The 22,831-nt window shown below is 45.5% G+C and overlaps 1 protein-coding gene across 3 annotated transcripts; it reads left to right on the top strand.

Annotated features, from left to right (window-relative positions):
- Positions 1 to 198: 198 nt before the first annotated feature.
- Positions 199 to 22,643, top strand: LOC135520371 (regulation of nuclear pre-mRNA domain-containing protein 2-like). 3 transcript variants are annotated; one of them, XM_064945871.1, is made up of 11 exons: positions 199 to 348; positions 8,995 to 9,063; positions 12,534 to 12,554; positions 12,665 to 12,943; positions 14,352 to 14,472; positions 14,738 to 14,913; positions 15,527 to 15,666; positions 15,918 to 16,065; positions 16,439 to 16,620; positions 16,713 to 16,802; positions 16,971 to 22,643. In XM_064945871.1, the coding sequence occupies exons 2-11, from the start codon at positions 9,009 to 9,011 to the stop codon at positions 17,850 to 17,852; spliced, it is 2,094 nt and encodes a 697-aa protein (XP_064801943.1). In that variant the 5' UTR covers positions 199 to 348; positions 8,995 to 9,008; the 3' UTR covers positions 17,853 to 22,643. The 3 variants fall into 3 exon arrangements, with proteins under 3 accessions (XP_064801943.1, XP_064801942.1, XP_064801941.1); XM_064945870.1 differs by lacking the exon at positions 199 to 348 and adding an exon at positions 454 to 586 and having other exon boundaries at positions 14,352 to 14,465; positions 14,731 to 14,913; XM_064945869.1 differs by lacking the exon at positions 199 to 348 and adding an exon at positions 454 to 586.
- The last annotated feature ends 188 nt before the right edge of the window (positions 22,644 to 22,831 follow it).

Genomic DNA, 22,831 nt, shown 5'->3' with positions numbered 1-22,831 from the left:
ACACAATACAGCTATTATGTTTTATTAGAAGGAAAATAAACCACTTCAGTTAAAAAGACAAACAACAAGCAATCGTTGCCTTGCTTGGGGCAATCGAATCCGGTGTTTACCGACAATAGTCGAGCGGCTCCGACCGAGAGCAAAAAGCGACATATTCTGAGCATCTTCCAAATGTTCAACCCCAGTCGTCAAGTGCTGCTCTTGGGGGGCGCGATTGAGAGGAAGGGTGACGCCAAGAACGGAGAGAAATACATGCATCAATAGGCTAGGCTACATATTTCTCCTCCTACAAACACGTTATAACGTTGCCTACTCTGTCAATACGGAGGAGGTAGTGTGAATTTAAAGGTGAGTGAGCTAAGGGGATAAAAAATGCATTTACATGTGGTGGATGTGATGAGATTCTTCAAATAAATTCGCCGCCTGGTGCGTGACGGGTTAAATTCTGCAGTTTTTGGTGAGATGCTCGTGAGGGTGTCTGTTGGCTTTCCTGCATATTGAGATGTTAGGTTAATAGCCGATTATTATCCGATAAGGACTTTATTGGATGAAAACAGGGCGTGCTTGTTCGCGGAGAAGATGAAAGGTGAGAAAATTGTGATTAGGTTGTTACGTTTATTGGGGGGAACGATTAAACAGACTATGCGCATCATCGGGATGGTGGTATGATGGGACACGTCTTCAATAATGCATTACCATGCTGATTTCACAGTCTGTTCTACAGAATGCCACACACGGGTGCAATCATTAAGCTACACAGGTTGGATAGGCTCGTGCCGGTCCAATGCCTGTCCCTATTTATGCCCATTTAGATTAGGCCTATAGCCTAATGTAAAATATTGCTTCAGAATTTGAGCCATAGCCTATGACAAGAAAAACTCACTGAAACAATGTAGCCTAACAGGGATATGCAATAGGCTATGTTATTTGAAATATCCGAGAATATTCCCATCATGGAATGCAACATGTCGCCTTAATTCGCAGTACCTGTTAATTCATGTAGAGATTAATTGTTTGACTCAGTTTGGCACTGTAAGATTATTGATGCATAATACACATCTAATCAATGCAAATGAGTAGTCTACGGATCCTGTCTCCCAATCAGTATATCTTAATATGAAGGACTATTTTTTTAAATCGAATGGTTTAGCCTATACTGAATCCTTTATTTTTAAAGCATCCATCCATTATAAATTGAACGATGTGCTCCTGCAGCATGTACCGGCGCGCTGCTGCCTCCGGTGCTGTGCAGTGTCGCCCCCGCCGCTTATATGTTGATGGCATATGGTGGGCTGAGTCTACGCTGCCTGCATGTTACAATTGCCAACAGTTCAGGTACATGGCAGTACAGTGCAGTGTGCGCTGCTGGTCATCAGTCATCACCTGATCGCTGTTCAGGGAGGCCTTGGCCTGTATGTCACTGCTTTTCAAGACTTTTTATCCTCTGAGGTTTATCTGTTGGGATTTTATGAACACGTGTTTGTCTTGTACACAAGATACTTTAATCAAAGGATGTGGGAATATTCCCATGTCTTGTTACTGTTGGGAAGGGATTCTTTTAATATGTTCTGGTTATGATAGAAACACATTACACACCTACTTGTTTTTGTTGTCTGTCTCTAATTTGGCACATGTATATTTTTATTGGAAGACTGTAACCTGGAAGTGATGCTGATTGATGTAGTGCTACCTCCTGTAATGGCCTATTTTCAACTGTCACAATTAGGAAATGATGAAGCTCCATCATCTGTGAGTTGTCTTTCTATGTCCTCACTTGAAAGACAACGATGAGTTGAGGATAAGGACATTTACTGTAGCACTCTTCCCCCTCATGACCTCTGATCTGACAAAATCTGACAGGTGAATGCAATATGTTGGAAACCTGTCCACTCCTTTCATATATATAGAGAGAGGGAGAAATACAGAGAGAGAAAGACAGCGTGATTGAGAGAAAGAGGGATAGAGAGAAATACACAGAGAGAGGGAGAGAAAGAGAAATACAGTTGAAGTCAGAAGTTTACATAGACTTAGGTTGGAGTCATTAAAACTCATTTTTCAACCACTCCACAAATTTCTTGTTCACAAGCTATAGTTTTGGCAAGTCGGTTGGGACAACTACTTTGTGCATGACACAAGTAATTTTTCCAACAATTGTTTACAAGCCTTTAAACAGCTTGGAAAATTATGTCATGGCTTTAGAAGCTTTTGATAGGCTAATTGACATCATTTGAGTCAATTGGAGGTGTACCTGTGGATGAATTTCAAGGCCTACCTTCAAACTCAGTGCCTCTTTGCTTGACATCATGGGAAAATCAGCCAAGACCTCAGAAAACATTTGTAGACTTCCACAAGTCTGGTTCATCCTTGGGAGCAATTTCCAAACACCTGAAGGTACCACATTCATCTGTACAAACAATAGTATGCAAGTATAAACACCATGGGACCACGCAGCCGTCATACCGCTCAGGAAGGAGATGCGTTCTGTCTCCTAGAGATGAACATACTTTGGTGTGAAAAGTGCAAATCAAACCCAGAACAACAGCAAAGGACCTTGCTGAAGAAGCTGGAGGAACAGGTACAAAAGTATCTATATCCACAGTAAAACGTATCCTATATCAACATAACTTGAAAGGCTGCTTAGCAAGGAAGAAGCGACTGCTCCAAAACCACCATAAAAAAGCCAGACTACGGTTTGCAACTGCACATGGGGACAAGGATTGTACTTTCTGGAGAAATGTCCTCTGGTCTGATGAAACAAAAATAGAACTGTTTGGCCATAATGACCATCGTTATGTTTGGAGGAGAAAGGGGGAGACTTGCAAGCCAAAGAACACCATCCCAACCATGAAGCACGGGGGTGGCAGCATCATGTTGTGGGGGTGCTTTGCTGCAGGAGGGACTGGTGCACTTCACAAAATAGATGGCATCATGAGGTGGGAAAATTATGTGGATATATAGAAGCAACATCTCAAGACATAAATCAGGAAGTTAAAGCTTGGTCACAAATGGGTTTTCCAAATGGACAATGACCCCAAGCATACTTCCAAAGTTGTGGCAAAATGGCTTAAGGACAACAAAGTCAAGGTATTGGAGTGGCCATCACAAAGCCCTGACCTCAATCCTATACAACATTTGTGGATGGAACTGAAAAAGTGTGTGCGAGCAAAGAGGTCTACAAACCTGACTCAGTTACACCAGCTCTGTCAGGAGGAATGGGCCAAAATTCACCCAACTTATTGTGGGAAAGTTGTGGAAGGCTACCCGAAATGTTTGACCTAAGTTAAACAATTTAAAGGCAATGCTACCAAATACTAATTGAGTATGTAAACTTCTGACCCACTAGGAACGTGATGAAAGAAATAAAAGCTGAAATATTCATTATATAAATATTAATTCTCTCTACTACCATTCTGACATTTCACATTCTTAAAATAAAGTGGTGATCCTAACTGACCTAAGACAGGGAATTTTTACTGGGATTAAATGTCAGGAATTGTGAAAAACTGAGTTCAAATGTATTTGGCTCAGGTGTATGTAAACTTCCAACTTCAACTGTACAATGAGATAGAGACATGGACCTAGACAGAGAGAGCGATAGAGATAATATTTTGTAAAGTACTTAAAGAAGGGAAGGCGGTGGATAAATGAAGAGTCAGTCTATGTCTGTGTGATATGAGACCTCATCCATCATCCATTTTGATTTACACAACACTTCCAAGCAGGCAGCCCAGGGCTGCATCTCAACAGTCTAAAGTGGCTTCTTCCCCTTGTCTCCTTTCCTTTATCCGTCTCCTTGCCACAAAATTGATGAAAGCAATATGGTTGATGTGTATTGTTGTGAATCTGCTTTCACCTATCAAGTAGTTTTACACTCATCCGAGCAGATGAAGGAAAGGAGACTAAGAGAGACTATTGAGATGTACCCATTGTCATTTTAACTAACCAGAAACCCATGACCTCCAGTAAACCACCTAAAGTAAACATTCAGCCTGTGTACTGTTCTGTTGGCGCAGTGATACCTTTTGCTTTTCTGACACTTCATGATTTAAGAACGTATTTTCTGATGAGGGAGGAGAGGAGGGAAAGAGGGAGAGAGGAAGTGACTATTGGTCATGTGTGTTTGTGTCTACGTGATTTATGGACAAGTGCATGTGTGTGTGTATTGCATCTAGTGTGTGTGTGTGTGTGTGTGTGTTTGGGGTGTGCATTGCCTTGCAGCCTGACTGGATACTTTGCCTTCATTACAGTGACAGAAGTATTAGGGGATAGATGCACCAACCACTGGGGTTATGTAAGCCAAGGAGAATGAAGGAAACGATGTGAAGGTGAAGGAATGAAGGACAGACAGAGACATCTTTGTGGGGTTCATGCATCTGCAGCCATTGAAGGCTTTTCCGCCTCTTTAAAGGAGCTCAACAAAGGCCTGTCTATACCTCCTCCTCTCTCCCTTCTCAGTGACCAGAGACTCAGAGGCTGCGTCCCAAATGGCACCCTATTCCCTATATAGTGCCCTACTTTTGATCAGAGCCGTATGGACCCTGGTCAAGAGTAGTGGAATACATAGGGTGCCATTTGGAACAAATCCCACATCTCAGATGAAGACAGACACAGTCTTTGAGTTCTGAGTGGGATGCTGCTGGAGCTGAGATTTTATAAGATAAGGAGGAGGAGAGGGTGAAAGGGGGCATGTGAGGAGAAAGAGATAGGGAGGGAGAGAAAGAGAGGGAGGGGAGAAAAGAAGAATGAGAGGGAAGGACAGAGGAGGCATAGCAGAAATGGAATGAGAAATAAAGAGAGAGAAGAGAGGGATAGAGAGAGTGGCATGAGGCAGAACAGGAAATAGAATGAGAAATAAAGAGAGAGAAGAGAGGGATAGAGAGAGTGGCATGAGGCAGAACAGGAAATAGAATGAGAAATAAAGAGAGAGAAGAGAGGGATAGAGAGAGTGCCATGAGGCAGAACAGGAAATAGAATGAGAAATAAAGAGAGAGAAGAGAGGGTTAGAGAGAGTGGCATGAGGCAGAACAGGAAATAGAATGAGAAAAGATAGAAGGACAGAAAGCAGGAGAGGAGAGAAAGTAACAGCTGAGTCAGACAGAAAAAAAGAGAGAAAGGGACAAATTGGAAGATCGATGAGAAGATGATGCAGGGAAGGAAAGAGGATAAGAGATGTGGGAAGAAACAGAGAAAGAGGGAGACAGGAAAATAAAATAAAGAGGGTGGCTGTAAAAAGAGAGTGAAATACATGACAGATAGAGAGGGACAGATAGAGAGGGACTGAGAGAGGGACTGATAGAGGGACTGATAGAGGGACTGATAGAGGGACTGATAGAGAGGGACTGATAGAGAGGGACTGATAGAGGGACTGATAGAGAGGGACTGATAGAGAGGGACTGATAGAGAGGGACTGATAGAGGGACTGATAGAGAGGGACTGATAGAGAGGGACAGATAGAGAGGGACTGATAGAGAGGGACTGAGAGAGAGGGACTGATAGAGAGGGACAGATAGAGAGGGACTGAGAGAGAGGGACTGAGAGAGAGGGACAGATAGAGAGGGACTGAGAGAGGGACTGATAGAGAGGGACTGATAGAGGGACTGATAGAGAGGGACTGATAGAGAGGGACTGATAGAGGGACTGATAGAGAGGGACTGATAGAGAGGGACTGATAGAGAGGGACTGATAGAGAGGGACTGTTAGAGGGACTGATAGAGAGGGACTGATAGAGAGGGACAGATAGAGAGGGACTGATAGAGAGGGACTGAGAGAGAGGGACTGATAGAGAGGGACAGATAGAGAGTGACTGAGAGAGAGGGACTGAGAGAGAGGGACTGATAGAGGGACTGAGAGAGAGGGACTGATAGAGGGACTGAGAGAGAGGGACTGAGAGAGGGACAGATAGAGGGACTGAGAGAGAGGGACTGAGAGAGGGACAGATAGAGAGGGACTGATAGAGAGGGACAGATAGAGAGGGACTGATAGAGAGGGACTGAGAGAGAGGGACTGATAGAGGGACTGAGAGAGAGGGACTGATAGAGGGACTGAGAGAGAGGGACTGAGAGAGAGGGACTGATAGAGGGACTGAGAGAGAGGGACTGAGAGAGAGGGACTGAGAGAGGGACAGATAGAGAGGGACTGATAGAGAGGGACAGATAGAGAGGGACTGATAGAGAGGGACTGAGAGAGAGGGACTGATAGAGGGACTGAGAGAGAGGGACTGAGAGAGGGACAGATAGAGAGGGACTGATAGAGAGGGACAGATAGAGAGGGACAGATAGAGAGGGACTGATAGAGAGGGACTGATAGAGAGGGACTGAGAGAGGGACTGAGGAAGGAAGAGAGAGTGACAGATAGAGCTGGTCTGGATAGAGAGGGACTGAGGAAGGAAGAGAGAGTGACAGATAGAGCTGGTCTGGATAGAGAGGGACTGAGGAAGGAAGAGAGAGTGACAGATAGAGAAGTCTAGGTGAATAGGGGACAGAACGAGAGAGAGATACAGAAAGAGGAAGGGAAGAAAAGAGGGAGGGAGTGAAGGATAGCAGATGGCCCAGTCCGGCAGCCCATGGTTAAAAGCCCAAAGGAGAGGAGGCGTGTTTGTGTGTGTTTGTGTGTGTGTGTGTGTGTGCTTGTGTGTGTGTGTGTGTGTGTGTGTGCGTGTGCGCGTGTGTGTGTGCGTGTGTGTGTGCGTGTGTGTCACTGTAAACCCAGTGAGGCACCAGGGTGTTGTTTCCCTTACAAAAAAAAACATGTCAAATTTGTCCTTTTTTTTTTTTTTTTTTTTACTTTAAAAAACACGTCTGACTCACATGTCTGCTTTTCCCACATTACATTTTTCACTTGATTTGTCACATATGAAAAATGTATGTGAAATGTCACAAGTGTCCGAAAACTACGTGTCTGACTCATGTGAATGTTTTTTATTTGACATGTGACATATTTCACATGATTTGTTTACACCTGTGTTCACGTGTCCATAAACCACGTGTTTTTTCACATGTTCCTTTCACATGTGATTTTATGTAAGTTTTCTGGCCCCAAATGATTCCAAAAACTATTTTTTCCTCCTTAAATGGAGTAGAAGATCTTGGATTATCTGCTTCACAGGTCCTCTAAAAGCAACCGCGCAGATAATTCCCCTTATGTGCTGTAGTAACACAAAGATATGAACATGTTTCACACGACTGTGTTCACACATTATGATATAACATCAAATCCAATTTGATTTGTCACATGCACCAAATACAACAGTGAAATGCTGAATACAGTGAAATGTTTAATTACAAGCCCTTAACCAACAATACAGTTTTAAGAAAAACATGTTCTTATTACCATGTAATTCTTCGGTAATAAGAACACAGCAAGTTGTTCCCAACGTCATGTCCCAACGCAGAATCAACCTATACAGACAGAACATGGCTGTACCAAGGGGTCACAACTGATGTGTGGTTGTTGCTGGTGTTGTCTGAGGGACCCTCTCCTCTGGGGCTCCACTGTGTCCTGGCTTTTTTGTTCAGATTTAATCAAATGACTGTGCTTTCAGGCTAATATAGTGGCTCGGCTCTCTGCCCAGTGCAGGGTGTAAGAGTCTGGGAGAGAGAGAGAAACAGAGAGAGGAGAAGATTAGATAAGAGTGTCTTGTAGCAGAGAGAGATGGATGGTGGTTGGGGAATTATGACATTATCACATGCTAATTGTCCTCATTAACAAATGAGAGCAGCAGGTTCTCTGCTCCTGCCAACAGATCGGGTCTCTGCAGGTGGCTTACTGCTTCCTGCTTTGTACACACATTCCCTTCTCTTTCACACACACACACACACACACACACACACACACACACACACACACACACACACACACACACACACACACACACACACACACACACACACACACACACACACAGCCAACAGTTCAGGCCTGTGTCTAAATGTCTAAATGCTATCTTCTTTCATCTCTAGTGTTCAGGATCGCAGTGTCCTACAGTGTTTACACTCCTGATTAAGCATCCTGTTGCAGAATAACTTTCCTTCTATGCAGGACATTTAAAATGTGAAATGTATTTGAGGTTTCAAAGGGATTCTGAAGTTTGTAATTTCCACTTTGAAATTTCAGACTTGATTTGCCCTAATGAAAAATGTATCAACCCCTGCAAAAATGTCCATTAATTATAATCCACATAATAATTCACATTTCCTGTTGTAGCCAACTGGCTGTAATTAAGGAAAAGGTGGATCTCTGTTTGAAACCCAGCCAAGTAATTACCCAGCTCCCCCCAGTCCCAATTACCATTCATTATTATCAGGCTGTTTTAATTCAGGCATGTTCACTGACACCTAATCAATATACCAATCCCTGTCTGGATCCATTGGGAGCCTCTCGTTTATACATGTCAAAATATAACATCAAACATTTTGCATTGGTGGTAAATTGAATTCCCCTGGACATCAGGTGTAGGGATTCAATGGAGCAAAATAACTACTGAGCAGTTTTTTCTTTAAGTAACAGTCGTCAGTAGATGAAAAACCTTGGCCATGTTGGAATACTTTGAACATGATTGATATAACGTGACTGATATAACGTGACTGATGAACACACACACACACACACACACACACACACACACACACACACACACACACACACACACTGCATTCACTCCCCTGGTGATGTCAGACAAGTTAAGTGATCCAAAGGACATCCTCTCGGCTCCACTTCATGCGATGATGTCACCATGAGATGATGTCACCACCACAACATTCTATCATTGTTTATGAATGAGATAAGGGAGCACCTCCCTCACCCTCACCCCCACCCATCCAAACACAATCAGATGGAGACACAGAAAGAACAACTGAGGGAGGAGAAGAGGATGTGGAGGGGACAGATAGAGATGGAGTGGCATTATATTCTAATGTGCCACTTATCAAACACCATTTTTGTTTATACTCAATCTTTCCTTTATCTTATCTTCCCTTCATCTCTCCTTCTTTCCAGAGCCAGGAGATCTGATGAAGATGAAGACAGTCAGTGTGGCTGTAGTGCTGAGCTTGCTGCTCTGCTCAGGTATGTCATTAAGCCCAGAGATGTAAGACCAGATATGATAAGGTCACATGAGATAATACTTTATTGAGGCCAAAAGGGGGAATGTGACGGTAGCAGTCATCCATCTCTGATTCAGTTGAGTTATGTGGAGCTGTCCAGAGTAGTGTGGAGCTGTCCAGAGTAGTGTGGAGCTGTCCAGAGTAGTGTGGAGCTGTCCAGAGTAGTGTGGCGTTGTCCAGAGCAGTGTGGAGCTGTTCAGAAGAGTGTGGAGCTATCCAGAGTAGCGTGGAGCTGTCCAGAGCAGTGTGGAGCTGTCCAGAGTAGTGTGGAGCTGTCCAGAGTAGTGTCCAGAGTAGTGTGGAGCTGTCCAGAGTAGTATGGCGCTGTCCAGAGCAGTGTCCAGAGTAGTGTGGAGCTGTCCAGAGTAGTATGGCGCTGTCCAGAGTAGTGTCCAGAACAGTGTGGAGCTGTCCAGAGTAGTATGGCGCTGTCCAGAGCAGTGTGGAGCTGTCCAGAAGAGTGTGGAGCTGTCCAGAGTAGTGTCCAGAGTAGTATGGCGCTGTCCAGAGTAGTGTCCAGAGTAGTGTGGAGCTGTCCAGAGTAGTATGGCGCTGTCCAGAGTAGTGTCCAGAACAGTGTGGAGCTGTCCAGAGTAGTATGGCGCTGTCCAGTATGGCGCAGAGTGTCCAGAGCAGTGTGGAGCTGTCCAGAGTAGTGTCAGTGTGGAGCTGTCCAGAAGTGTGGAGTGTTCAGAAGAGCTGTCCAGAGTAGTGTCTGTTCAGAGTAGTATGGCGCTGTCCAGAGTGTGGAGTGTCCAGAGTAGTGTGGAGCTGTCCAGAGTAGTGTCCAGAGCTGTTCAGTGTGGAGCTGGCGTGGAGCTGTCCAGAGCAGTGTGGAGCTGTCCAGAGTAGTGTCCAGAGTTGTGTGGCGCTGTCCAGAGCAGTGTGGAGCTGTTCAGAAGAGTGTGGCGCTGTCCAGAGTAGTGTGGAGCTGTCCAGAGCACTGTGGAGCTGTCCAGTAGTGTGGAGCTGTCCAGAGTGTCCAGTGTGTGGAGCTGTCCAGAGTGTCCAGAGCAGTGTGGAGCTGTCCAGAGTGTGGAGTGTCCAGAGTAGTGTGTGTGGCGCTGTCCAGAGCAGTGTGGAGCTGTTGTCCAGAGTAGTATGGCAGAAGAGTGTGGCGCTGTCCAGAGTAGTGTGGAGCTGTCAGAAGAGTGTGGAGCTGTCCAGATAGTGTGGAGCTGTCCAGAGTAGTGTGGAGTGTCCAGAGTAGTGTGGCGTTGTCCAGAGCAGTGTGGAGCTGAGTAGTGTCCAGAAGAGTGTGGAGCTGTCCAGAGTCCAGAGCAGTGTGGAGCTGTCCAGAAGAGTGTGGCGCTGTCCAGTATAGTGTGGCGGTGTTCAGAGTAGTGTAGCGCTGTCCAGAGCAGTGTGGAGCTGTCCAGAGTAGTGTCCAGAGTTGTGTGGCGCTGTCCAGAGCAGTGTGGAGCTGTTCAGAAGAGTGTGGCGCTGTCCAGAGTAGTGTGGAGCTGTTCAGAAGAGTGTGGCGCTGTCCAGTATAGTGTGGCGGTGTTCAGAGTAGTGTAGCGCTGTCCAGAGCAGTGTGGAGCTGTCCAGTATAGTGTCCAGAGTAGTGTGGAGCTGTCCAGAGTGTGGAGCTGTCCAGAGTAGTGTGAAGCTGTCCAGAGTCGTGTCCAGAGTAGTGTGGAGCTGTCCAGAGTAGTGTCTAGAGTAGTGTGGAGCTGTCCAGAGCAGTGTGGAGCTGTCCGGAGTAGTGTGGAGCTGTCCAGAGTAGTGTGGAGCTGTCCAGAGTAGTGTCCAGAGCAGTGTGGAGCTGTCTAGAACAGTGTGGAGCTGTCCAGAGTATGGAGCTGTCCAGAGTAGTAGAGGCGCTGTCCAGAAGTAGTGTCCAGTAGTGTCCAGTGTGGAGCTGTCCAGAGTAGTGTCCAGAGTATGGGAGCTGTCCAGAGTAGTGTCTGTCCAGAGTGTGGAGCTGTCCAGTGTGGAGCTGTCCAGAGTAGTGTGGAGCTGTCCAGAGCAGTGTGGAGCTGTCCAGCTGTCTGTCCAGAGTAGAAGAGTGTGGAGCTGTCCAGAGCAGTGTGGAGCTGTCCAGAGTAGTGTCCAGAGCAGTGTGGAGCTGTCCAGAGTAGTGTGGAGCTGTCCAGAGTAGTGTCCAGAGTAGTGTGGAGCTGTCCAGAGTAGTGTGGAGTGTCCAGTAGTGGTCCAGAGTAGTGTGGAGCTGTCCAGAGTAGTGTCCAGAGCAGTGTGGAGCTGTCCAGAGTAGTGTCCAGAGTAGTGTGGAGCTGTCCAGAGTAGTGTGGAGCTGTCCAGAGTAGTATCCAGAGTAGTGTGGAGCTGTCCAGAGTAGTATCCAGAGTAGTGTGGAGCTGTCCAGAGTAGTGTGGAGCTGTCCAGAGCAGTGTGGAGCTGTCCAGAGTAGTGTGGAGCTGTCCAGAGTAGTGTCCAGAGTAGTGTGGAGCTGTCCAGAGTAGTGTCCAGAGCAGTGTGGAGCTGTCCAGAGTAGTGTCCAGAGTAGTGTGGAGCTGTCCAGAGCGCTGTCCAGAGTAGTGTGGAGCTGTCCAGAGTAGTGTGGAGCTGTCCAGAGCAGTGTGGAGCTGTCCAGTAGTATCCAGAGTAGTGGAGCTGTCCAGAGTAGTATCCAAGAGTGTGGAGCTGTCCAGTATAGTGTGGAGCTGTCCAGAGTAGTGTCCAGAGCAGTGAGTTGTGTGGAGCTGTCCAGAGCAGTGTGGAGCTGTCCAGAGTAGTGTGGAGCTGTCCAGAGTAGTGTCCAGAGCCGTTTGGAACTGTCCAGAGTAGTGTGGAGCTGTCCAGAGCAGTGTGGAGCTGTCCAGAACAGTGTGGAGCTGTCCAGAGTAGTGTGGAGCTGTCCAGAGTAGTGTGGAGCTGTCCAGATCAGTGTGGAGCTGTCCAGAGCAGTGTGTGTGTCCAGAGCAGTGTGTGTGTCCAGAGTAGTTTGTGTGTGTTTACAGGTTCAGTGTGTGCAGGTTCAGTGTGTGCAGGTATAGTGTGTACAGGTTCAGTGTAAAAACAGGTTCAGTGTAAAAACAGGTTCTCTGTTTACAGGTTCAGTGTAAAAACAGGTTCAGTGTGTACAGGTTCAGTGTAAAAACAAGTTCTGTGTAAAAACAGGTTCTCTGTTTACAGGTTCAGTGTAAAAAGGTTCAGTGTAAAAACAGGTTCAGTGTAAAAACAGGTTCTCTGTTTACAGGTTCAGTGTAAAAACAGGTTCAGTGTAAAAACAGGTTCAGTGTAAAAACAGGTTCTCTGTTTACAGGTTCAGTGTAAAAACAGGTTCAGTGTGTACAGGTTCAGTGTAAAAACAGGTTCAGTGTGTACAGATTCAGTGTAAAGACTCAACCTTCATTTTTGTTTCTTATGTTTCCTTAAGACACAATATAGTTATCGGTCATATATCTAACATATTTGATGAATTAATAAATATGAAATATCACCAACCTCTTTTCTCCTTGTCCATAGCTCTGTCGGCCCCTTTGAAAGGTAAGCATCCCTGCCATCTGTTATCAATGCATCATTAGTTATGATATAGTACTAAGCTTTGTGATGCATTTCTGTGGAAATGTTAAACATACCCTCCCACCACCTCCCAGGTAAAGAAGACTCCCAGAAGACCATGTTCTTTGGGGAGGACTTCCATCTGCTGCTGCCCTCCCTGGCTGCAGAGGTTTTGTTCCAGCCCAGTAATGCCAAGGCGGGGGTTGAGGTGGTCCTGATGCGGGGTGGGTCCGTGGTCGGTAACCGTGCCAAGCTCAACAGTCAGCTCAGTCACCTGATCCTAGAGAACGTGGGCGAGGGGGACGAGGGGACGTACTCGGTGAAGAACAACGAACAGCCGGAAGAAGTCCGACGGATCACACTCATCGTCAGAGGTATGGGGTCTGAGGAGGGGGGTTGGAAGAAGGAAAGTTGTCTCTGGGAGGGGGGTTGGAAGAAGGAAAGTTGGTCTCTGGGAGGGGGGTTGGAAGAAGGAAAGTTGTCTCTGGGAGGGGGGTTGGAAGAAGGAAAGTTGTCTCTGGGAGGGGGGTTGGAAGAAGGAAAGTTGTCTCTGGGAGGGGGGTTGGAAGAAGGAAAGTTGTCTCTGGGAGGGGGTTGGAAGAAGGAAAGTTGTCTCTGGGAGGGGGTTGGAAGGAAAGTTGTCTCTGGGAGGGGGGTTGGAAGAAGGAAAGTTGTCTCTGGGAGGGGGTTGGAAGAAGGAAAGTTGCTCTCTGGGAGGGGGTTGGAAGAAGGAAAGTTGCTCTCTGGGAGGGGGTTGGAAGAAGGAAAGTTGTCTCTGGGAGGGGGTTGGAAGAAGGAAAGTTGCTCTCTGGGAGGGGGGTTGGAAGAAGGAAAGTTGTCTCTGGGAGGGGGTTGGAAGAAGGAAAGTTGTCTCTGGGAGGGGGGTTGGAAGAAGGAAAGTTGCTCTCTGGGAGGGGGGTTGGAAGAAGGAAAGTTGCTCTCTGGGAGGGGGGTTGGAAGAAGGAAAGTTGCTCTCTGGGAGGGGGGTTGGATGAAGGAAAGTTGCTCTCTGGGAGGGGGGTTGGAAGAAGGAAAGTTGTCTCTGGGAGGGGGAGATGCAGTGCAAGAGGAGTCACTGCAGTTCCTGGTTCGAATCCAGGCTGCATCACATCCAGCTGTGATTGGAAGTCCCATAGGGTGGTGCACAATTGGGCCCAGCGTCGTCAGATACACACAGTCAGAGAGTAATGATGACTCGGTGATGCTGTGAAGACTGAGCTTTGCTCTGCATGGATTGGCGTTCCAGGCAGTTGCACGCAACAACCAATGGTTTTATGCTAAATGCTAAATCAGTTGATGCAGTTGTCTGATATCAAATGATGCAGTTAACTGTGTGGAGCTGGCTAGTTGTGTGGAGCCTTGACAGCACCATATGGAGTTAACAGTGTGTGGAGAGGTGGTGTGTGTGGAGTTAACAGTGTGTAGAGAGGAGGTGTGTGTAGTTAACAGCGTGTTTCATACACCAGCCAGTAATTATGCAGCCATTTAACCACCCCATCCATCTGTTCATCCCTCCCATCCGTCCATCCCTGCTGTTTTTCTTCTGTATTTATCCTCCTTTTCTCTCTCTTGTTCTTCTCCTCTGTCATTCTCTTCAATTTTCCTCACATGGTTCTCTCTCATTCTTTTGTCTTCCCTTTCTGTTTCTCTCTCTCTGTTTCCTGATCTCTTGTCTCCCTCTCTTTCCCCTTGTCCTCCCCTTTTATACCCTCATTCCTTTCTCTTGTTCTGTCTCTGTATCGAACCGTCCCTGCCTCTCCCACCCCTTTCTCTGTCTTTTAGACTGTTCCAACGAGCAGAACATTAAGTATGGGGAGAACTACCACATCCAGCTGGTGGGGGTGGAGGCTCCCATTACCCTGGAGTATAGGCCCAGTGCTGTGGAGGCCAACCTGACTTCCAGGTACAGGTGTTTCTCTGTCAAAATGTAAACTTCTCTGCTTTCCTCAAAGGAGGATTTACTGTCTCCCATCAACATTGATTATCACGATGTAGTATCGTGATATTGCGATACTATTGTGGTTGTCATGATAGCATCATCGTTATCGCGATAGCATTATCAATATGATAATTATCGTTACTCCATCATTATATCATTCTGTTATTCTGATCAATATCATGACTGTTGTGATAGCAAGTTCTATCATGGTTCTCCATTAACCCTCCAGGCCGCCCCTGGTGCTGATGACCCGAGGAGGGCTCTCCAGAGACGGGTACCAGGGGCGCCTGAGTGTCAACGAGCGCCGGGTCACCCTCAACGGCGTGACAGGCGCCGATGAGGGAAGCTACACCGTCAGAGACACGAACCTGAAGATCATGAGGAAGGTCTGCCTAAATGTCAAAGGTACATTTGTTTTCATCCTCCCTCTACCTTCTGTGGCCAACCTTTACCTTTCTCTGTTTATTTCCAACCTGCTGCAACTTCGCTGTAATGTTAGTCATCAATGGGTTTAAAGATGGAATCCGCAGTAGGGGATCAGCGCCACTGTCCGCCTCACCACTGTTGTTATTGTATTTGTTTTGTTTGGCAAAGCAGAGGTGAGGAGAGCCGCACAACCTGGTAAAACATTTGCAGTACATATTCTGCTCTTCTATCGCGCGTGTAATAATGTCCGAGGGGAAAACTGTTGTTGTTTGTAGTAACTTCATTGTTGTTGTAGTATTGCAAACAGACGTGGCCGTTTCGTCGTTAACAATTCCAGCTTCAAATGGATGTGATTTTCAGAAGTGAGTTATCTATTTTGCCTATAGTGTTCCAAAATGTTTTGTTTGTTAAATGCCCCCTCTCTCTTTTTTCTCTCTCCGGCTCTTCTTCTCTTCCCGTCTCTTTATCCCTCTTCCTTTTGTCTCCTTCTTCCTCTCTCCTCTCATTATGGAATCCATAAATTCATAATTCAATAACCCCCCCCCCTCTCTCTTCTTCTCTTCATCTCTCTCTTTCTGTCTCTGTCTCCCAGAACACCAGAACTTTGTGAAGCTGCCGTACGCTGGCACCCTGAAGATCAACCTGATTCTGAATGCCTCCATGGTGCGTCTGTTCTACACGCCAGACTACGACTTAAAAACCAGACAGATCCTGGACGGGGGACAGTTAACGGTACTGGAATGGCTGATTTAAAATCACTCAAATACTACCCTAATGTTACTCCCTATAGCGCACTGTGGGGTGGTAATAATACATTATCACTTATATGTGCTTATGAGAAGTCTTATAATGCATTATACCTGTTGGCTTGAAGTGAACAGGTATAAATATTTAAGTCAAATATTTATTTCCAATTTATTTACTTTTATTTGCCAATAAGTGATTGAACTTTTGAACCGACCATGGCTCTTGGTTGATGATAGGTGCCAGCAGACCTGGATCTGGTGGGGCGGATCTCTCTGGATCCGTCTGTGGTCATCCTGGACCAGGTCAAGGCCAGCGACGTCGGACAGTTCAAGGTCACGGACATACTGGGGTTTCCTGTGTCCAACGTCTACCTGGAAGTGGAGGGTGAGGAGAGGGGAATGAATGGAGGAGAGGAGAACAGAGGAGAGGAGTAAGGAGGAGAGAGGGATGGGAGGAGGATGGAGAGGGGGCTGGATTGGAGGACTTGGCCAGTTCAGGGTCATCGACCAACTGTAAACCAACTTGGGGGCTTACGTCTATGGGGCGGTGGAGGGTGAGGAGATAATAATTTATTAACATTATCTCTCCTTTCCTCCCTTCACCTCTATCTCCTCTCCCTTTATCTCTCTCTTCTCTGTGTATCTCTCTTCTCCTCTTCTCCTCTGTCTCTCCCCTTCGCCACACTCCCCCTCTATATTCCCTCTTTCTCCCTTCTCCCTTCTCCCTACTCTCACTCCCCCTCCCCTCTCTCCTCCAGCCTACAAGCTGCCGTCCCTCTACGTGGCAATCATAGCACTGGTGGGCTTCCTGGTTCTCCTGCTGTTGGTGTGTCTGCTGTCCTGCCTGGTCAAGCAGAAGAAGCGGGCAGCCAAGGCCCGAGCCATCGAGAAGATTGCCCAAAACGCAGGCAAGGAGGACGAGGGAGATGCCTTCAGACAGGTACCACACAGACAGAGACACTGGTGATGTCTCAAATGGCACCCTGTTCCCTATATGATGCTCAGCACTTGACATGTATGTGTGGTTTCCAGGTGGTGAAGAACATTACTCAGTTTGAGGACTCTATAGCCCAGTCCATCGACATCACAGAGAAGTCTCAGAGCACTGAGGTGGACATTAAAGTAAGTATTAGTGAAGCAGTGGTTATTTCTGTCGAGTTGAGGGAATGGATTAGAAGAACGGAAGGGGAATATTGTCAAAATAACTGTTAAAATCTCTTTGCTTATCTTCACCCGCTCTCCTGTCTTCACTCTGACCTCTCTCCTCTGACCTCTGTGTGTTGACTGCAGGGTCTGGAGGTGTCGTCCAAGGAGGTGGCAGGTGGTAACCTGGAGACCAGCGACTCAGGGGTGGAGTTTAACACCACTGGCCTCCCATTGGACACTGACACTGACGTCCCCGACCAGATTCCAGAATCGGAGGCTGAGACTGAGAGTGTTGCCTTTGTCCCAGAAACCAAGCCAAGCCCACCCCCGGTTACCAAACCTAGCCCGGTTCCCGAGATCAAAAAAATTCCTGAACCAAAGTTGACCATAACCAAACCCGTTGAGACCAAACTCAGCCCAATCCCAAGCCCGGTCTCCAAGCAGGCTCCAAGCCCTATTGCCAAAACACCTGATCCAGCCAAAACTCCTGAATTGAAAACTCCTGATTTCAAAACTCCTGATCCGAAAATACCTGAATTGAAAACACCTGAACCAACCAAAACTCCCGATTTTAAAACTCCTGAACCGAAAACACCTGAATTGAAAACACCTGAACCAGCCAAAACACCTATTGCTGTGTCTCCAAGCCCGGTGTCCTCTAAGCCAACCCCACCCCTGACCCCTGTCTCCAAACTAACTGCACCCCAACCATCAACCCCTGAACCCCCCAAGCTGGTGACACCAACCCCAGAATCCCCCAAGCCTGTGACATCAATCCAGACTCCGACCCCAACCCCAATGCTGAGCCCTGAACCTGCTCCGACCACCAATGGCACACCCGAACCACCAGCACCTGAATCCAAACCTGACACTGCTCCGGCCCCAGTGGGTCTGATCGAAAGCCCTGTCGCCAAGGCAACCCCTCCTAAAACCCCTGAAGTGGAGGTGACCGCCCCAAGTAGTCCAGCCCTTGAGGCCAAAATGGACGCCCCAGCTGAGGACAACACCGCCACCACCGCAACCTGAGAACAGTCCCTGCACTCCTCCAAGGGAAACCCCACAGACCCATTTTCCTTTCCTCCTCCACCACTGTAGACAGACAATCGAACACCCCCCTTACCAAATAAGGAAGAAATCACTGCTACTATCGAGGCGGGGACTTCAATTTAACACTTCTAACGCTCGAACATGCTGTAGGTTGTTATGATAGCTAACTCACCTGTACCTAACACTAACATTATCTTTGAGATACTTTTTTCAATTCACAGATACTTTTCACAAGATAGGAAATATAAGCAAGCAAGTTCATTTTGTCAGACGTTTTAGCTGTTGTTGTTTCTTTTTGAACTTTCTATGCTGCATACTCTTTTTTAGTGTGTAAACTAGAGCATGACTGCCGGTCTGCCAACAAAATCAGTTGCAGAGTTTACAAGTAAAATGTTAAACCGAGCTTCTTTAGATATATTTGACATTCAGAGGTGTGCAGAATGGTTCCACACCCTTTTACATAGATATAGGAACAAATAAATGGCAAGTGAACATTACTCAATCTAGTTCAACTACATCTATGACCACCTACTCCATTTGTGGAATGATAAAACCTTTGATGATGCCTGCTCTAATCTCAGCATGTGGAAAGACAGACCAAAACGAAAGCACGTATGATGAAACCAATGACATGATTTAGCCCCCCCAAGGACTTATAAATGTGACAATGACATAACGTTCTCGTCAAACTGGATGAATATAAATCACCTTTCTATCAACCTGGACTGGATTCCTTCTCCTTGTGACATTCTCTAGTAGTTTTCCTGAAACCTGGGAATCCGGGAATCTGGAAATGTTCCTGCTGGTCCTCTGCCGTCCTGTAGAAACATCTAGAATGCTTGAATGATAAACCATCCTGATACAAAGGATCCCCAGCAACACTAACACCTGAATGCTAAACTCTAACATCAATTCCTTCTGATTAACTAAGTCTAACTTTTGTTTAAAAGTGGATGTCTCATGTGATTGCGCTCCCAACTACGTGAGAGACTGTATTGGTTATAAGGTGTTGGCCAACTCTGACTGACTGTCCCAGTGGATCTCTAGAATCAGTTTAATCCAAGAGAAAGAGCTTGTTTTGATCCTTGACCTCACCCCAGCACCTGAAGACCCCAAGGAGACACCTCAGCACTTTAAGCAATCCCCAGTGAATCTTGGGAAATGTAGTGCTGATTGTTATTGTGCTGACTACAACTATGAGAGTGGGAGAGGGAGAGGAGGAGGGGTCTGGTGAGCGATGTCATTGGCTTAGTCCTAACATTTAAAAAAGGAATCCTCCCTTCTCTATGTCCTTCTTTACTTCTGTCCTTCCTTACTGTCCTTCCTTCCTTCTGTACTCCCTCTTTTCCTTCCTCTCTTGCTTGCAGCAGGTGGTGAAGTACAGTATTATGGCATGGTTTCATCTGGCCGATAGATGTAGTTTTACTGTAGGTCCTGCCCTCTTGACTTCTCATTTATAGATTATGGGTCAGCCTTTATACCCCATGATGACTTATTAAAGTACAGTATGAAAGTATAGTCTTCCCTGAGATAATAGAACAGACCCATGTCAGACTATTCCTTGCCTACACACATCTACATGCATTACAGTCGTCTACGACCTACATACTGGAGGCCAACTGTAGATGTGTTCCACGGCTCTGATGCCTAGTATGGTGATCTCACAGTACAGTAGACATGCAGTTCTGGTTATTTGCTCCAGCCTAAAACAGACACTTCACAAATTAACCCACTAGCATCCATCCACAGCACTGGATATGATGTCAAATCATGGGTTGATGTGTTCTAATAGCCTACCCTATTGCCATTGTTCTCTCTGACTGCCCTAAAAAGGTCCTGCGAGAACTTCACTAACTATTAACACACTGTACCACCATCTCCAGGACTGTGCCATGACACCATCTGTCTTTAGCTGCTTGAAGCTATGTTGCTCTAGCCTAGATTTACAGTGCAATAAGACTTCGCTGGTGGTTAAACTGTAGCCACTATGTGTTACAAGAGGAGGTGTGCAGATACATTTTGCTTAACAAAAGACATCTCTACCTCAGTGTTTTAACTGACCGTCGTGACAGACACCATGAATGGTACTTTGAGTTCAGTGGACTACATCTAAAAGCATTTAGGATTTTTAATAAGAGAAGCACAAATAGGAGCCGTGTTAAGCTCACCAACACATCAATCAGTTGTTGGAGCACATAGAAAGTACATCCATCTTCAACTTCAAACGATGGCCTTTCTCTTTCTAAACACTTCCACAATTCTAAGACGTTTTTTAATGCTAAAATGAATATGAGAGTAATATGAAAGTTAAAAGCCATATGGTAAGATATAGATGTTGATAAGTACAGTATATGAATCATGATGAATACAGTATGAATACATTAGTGTTTGAGGGGCCTAAATTATTTGCTATATTGTCATTCAACTGATGCAAGTGTTGAAATGTCAAGGATTATGTAAAATTCTACCACTGAAGAGATTTGGCTCCACTCTCAATCTCAATCTCGACCACATTGCTCGTTAAGCTCTGTTGTGTGGAGCCGTAACACCCATTTAGGCAATACTAAAAGCAGTGTTTATCTGTTTCTACACACACACACACACACACACACACACACACAAACACTCGCTTATGACCCTGCTGACGAGGTTCAGCAATGTAAATATTGCATGTGTAAGGTTTAAAAAGTCTCCTCTCAAAGGTTGAATGTGTTTAGTGTATAGAATGGTCGTTGTATTGTACTTGATGATATAAAAAAGCAAATCTAATTTCTCACCTGTGCAAAGCCTACATGCTGATTATTGAATATACTGTATACATACAAACTAATCTTCACTAACTTATAAAATACAACTTGAACAACTGAAAATCGTAAACACAACTGAATAAGTGCATATTGTTCCGTGTCACGGATCTTCGAATAGATCTCTAAAATATTTTGATTGGATTAACTTTTATTAGTACTATTTCAACCCTATCATGATAACACTCACAGTATAGCACCCTTACATAACTTATATATATATATATATTTAAAAAAAATACAGAATGATCTATGTCACTTTAAAGATAAAGACGTTTATTGCAGCATGTCCACATGATCTCCTCAAAGACAGTATTATTATTATTCATATTTTTCTGCTTTTATAAAAGCCGTCTGTGTGTGTGTGGAGGATTGATCAGTCATAGTGTTATCTTCATCCTAGTGTGTGTGTGTGTGTGTGTGTGTGTGTGTGTGTGTGGAGGATTGATCAGTCATAGTGTTATCTTCATCTTAGTGTGTGTGTGTGTGTGTGTGTGTGTGTGTGTGTGTGTGTGTGTGTGTGTGTGTGTGTGTGTGTGTGTGTGTGTGTGTGTGGATGTTTGATCAGTCATAGTGTTATCTTCATCCTAGTGTGTGTGTGGTGTGTGTGTGTGTGTGTGTGTGTGTGTGTGTGTGTGTGTGTGTGTGTGTGTGTGTGTGTGGAGGATTGATCAGTCATAGTGTTATCTTCATCCTAGTGTGTGTGTGTGTGTATGTGTGTGATTGTACCTGTGTGTGTGTGATTGTACCTGTGTGTGCGTGCCCGTGTTGTGTGCATGCGTGCGTGTGACACATCATTTTGTATCTGTGTCTAGGTATAAGCCTCTAGCCTACGTGTGTGCAATGAAAAGAAAATCACAATTTCAGCTGTATGTCGACTTCACATATCCATGCTTAGAAATGATTGTCCTCAATGATCTGCTTATCATCTGACATTTGTTTAGAAACCGGTCTGTGTTTGTCCAGAGTCAGTATGTGGTTAACATCACACAAACCTGCACCTCTGAGGTGCTCTACACGGGATGACTCTCATCTTTGATTTAGTGCCTCAAATATGAAATCAAATATTCAATGGCAAGTCAGCCTATATTCTATAAATACACTCCAAGAGGCACCGTTTGTTTTATATGATGTAGGGTGGTCTCAGGCTAAACCGCGGTAAAGTACTATATGCAGACCTGACTACCTTATAGGTCTACTGTACTGTATAAATAGACACAACACAGTCAGGAGATACAGAATATTGTAGTCAGGACAGGACATGTGTCATATAAATCACTCAGACACTCAGTCATGATTGGAAGAGTGATAAATTACCTAGTTGCTTGCCATTTGGTTGTCAGGGTTTATTTGAATGTGCATTAGCATGAGATGGATAACATCATGTTGAAGTGTATTGTGTAACTTGGTGAGACAGTAACTGCTGTTCATCTTGGGAATTCAGTGGCACCATTTGTATGTAAACAGCAGGTTTTATTCAAAATGGATGCAAAAGCCTCAAACAGTATTTGAGATCGAGCCCTCCTGAAGTGGAACTGATATGTGCATGTGGATGAATTTGACATGTTTTATACCACTACTGCATTATAGCGCTTCCCAAAAGAGGGGGTAATGTAACAAACCTACCCTATTTGTGATGGTTGGTTAGTGTCTGGGTCTTGGAACCAGAAGGTTGTGGGTTCAATTCCCTCCCTGGCTGGGACAGACCCCCTCAAATTCACACCAGTGTTCTCATTGGCGTTCCTTGCACTATGTGAGTGATCTCTCTCTGCCCTGATTCTGATTCTGTCTGTTTACTCCTTCTGCTGTGATGGAGTGTGTAGCGCTCTGTAGTCTGTTGATCTCCCTCCTCCCTTTTTTCACAACACAACACACAGGCGTTTTGTAAAGGAAAGGTGTTATTTTCTTTATTTCATGTCTAAAAAAACATAACGAAGAATAAACAAAAGATTATGAGAAAAAAATCTAGTGTTGTTTCCTTGTCATTGATTCTGTACTTTTCCAAAGCTTTGAATTTGTTATAATGTTATTCGGGTAGGTAGGTAGGCCATAACGTGTGTGCACTTAGATTTTACGATCTCATTTCGTGGAGCACTTTTCTCCTAGCTGTCTATCTGGCACACCGTGCATAGTGTACGATATCATACGAATGGC

This window comes from Oncorhynchus masou, chromosome 29, assembly GCF_036934945.1.
Source record: "Oncorhynchus masou masou isolate Uvic2021 chromosome 29, UVic_Omas_1.1, whole genome shotgun sequence".
NCBI lineage: Eukaryota > Metazoa > Chordata > Actinopteri > Salmoniformes > Salmonidae > Oncorhynchus > Oncorhynchus masou.
The sequence above is the reverse complement of the archived record's forward strand: the minus strand, read 5'-3'. Positions and strand labels throughout refer to the sequence as shown.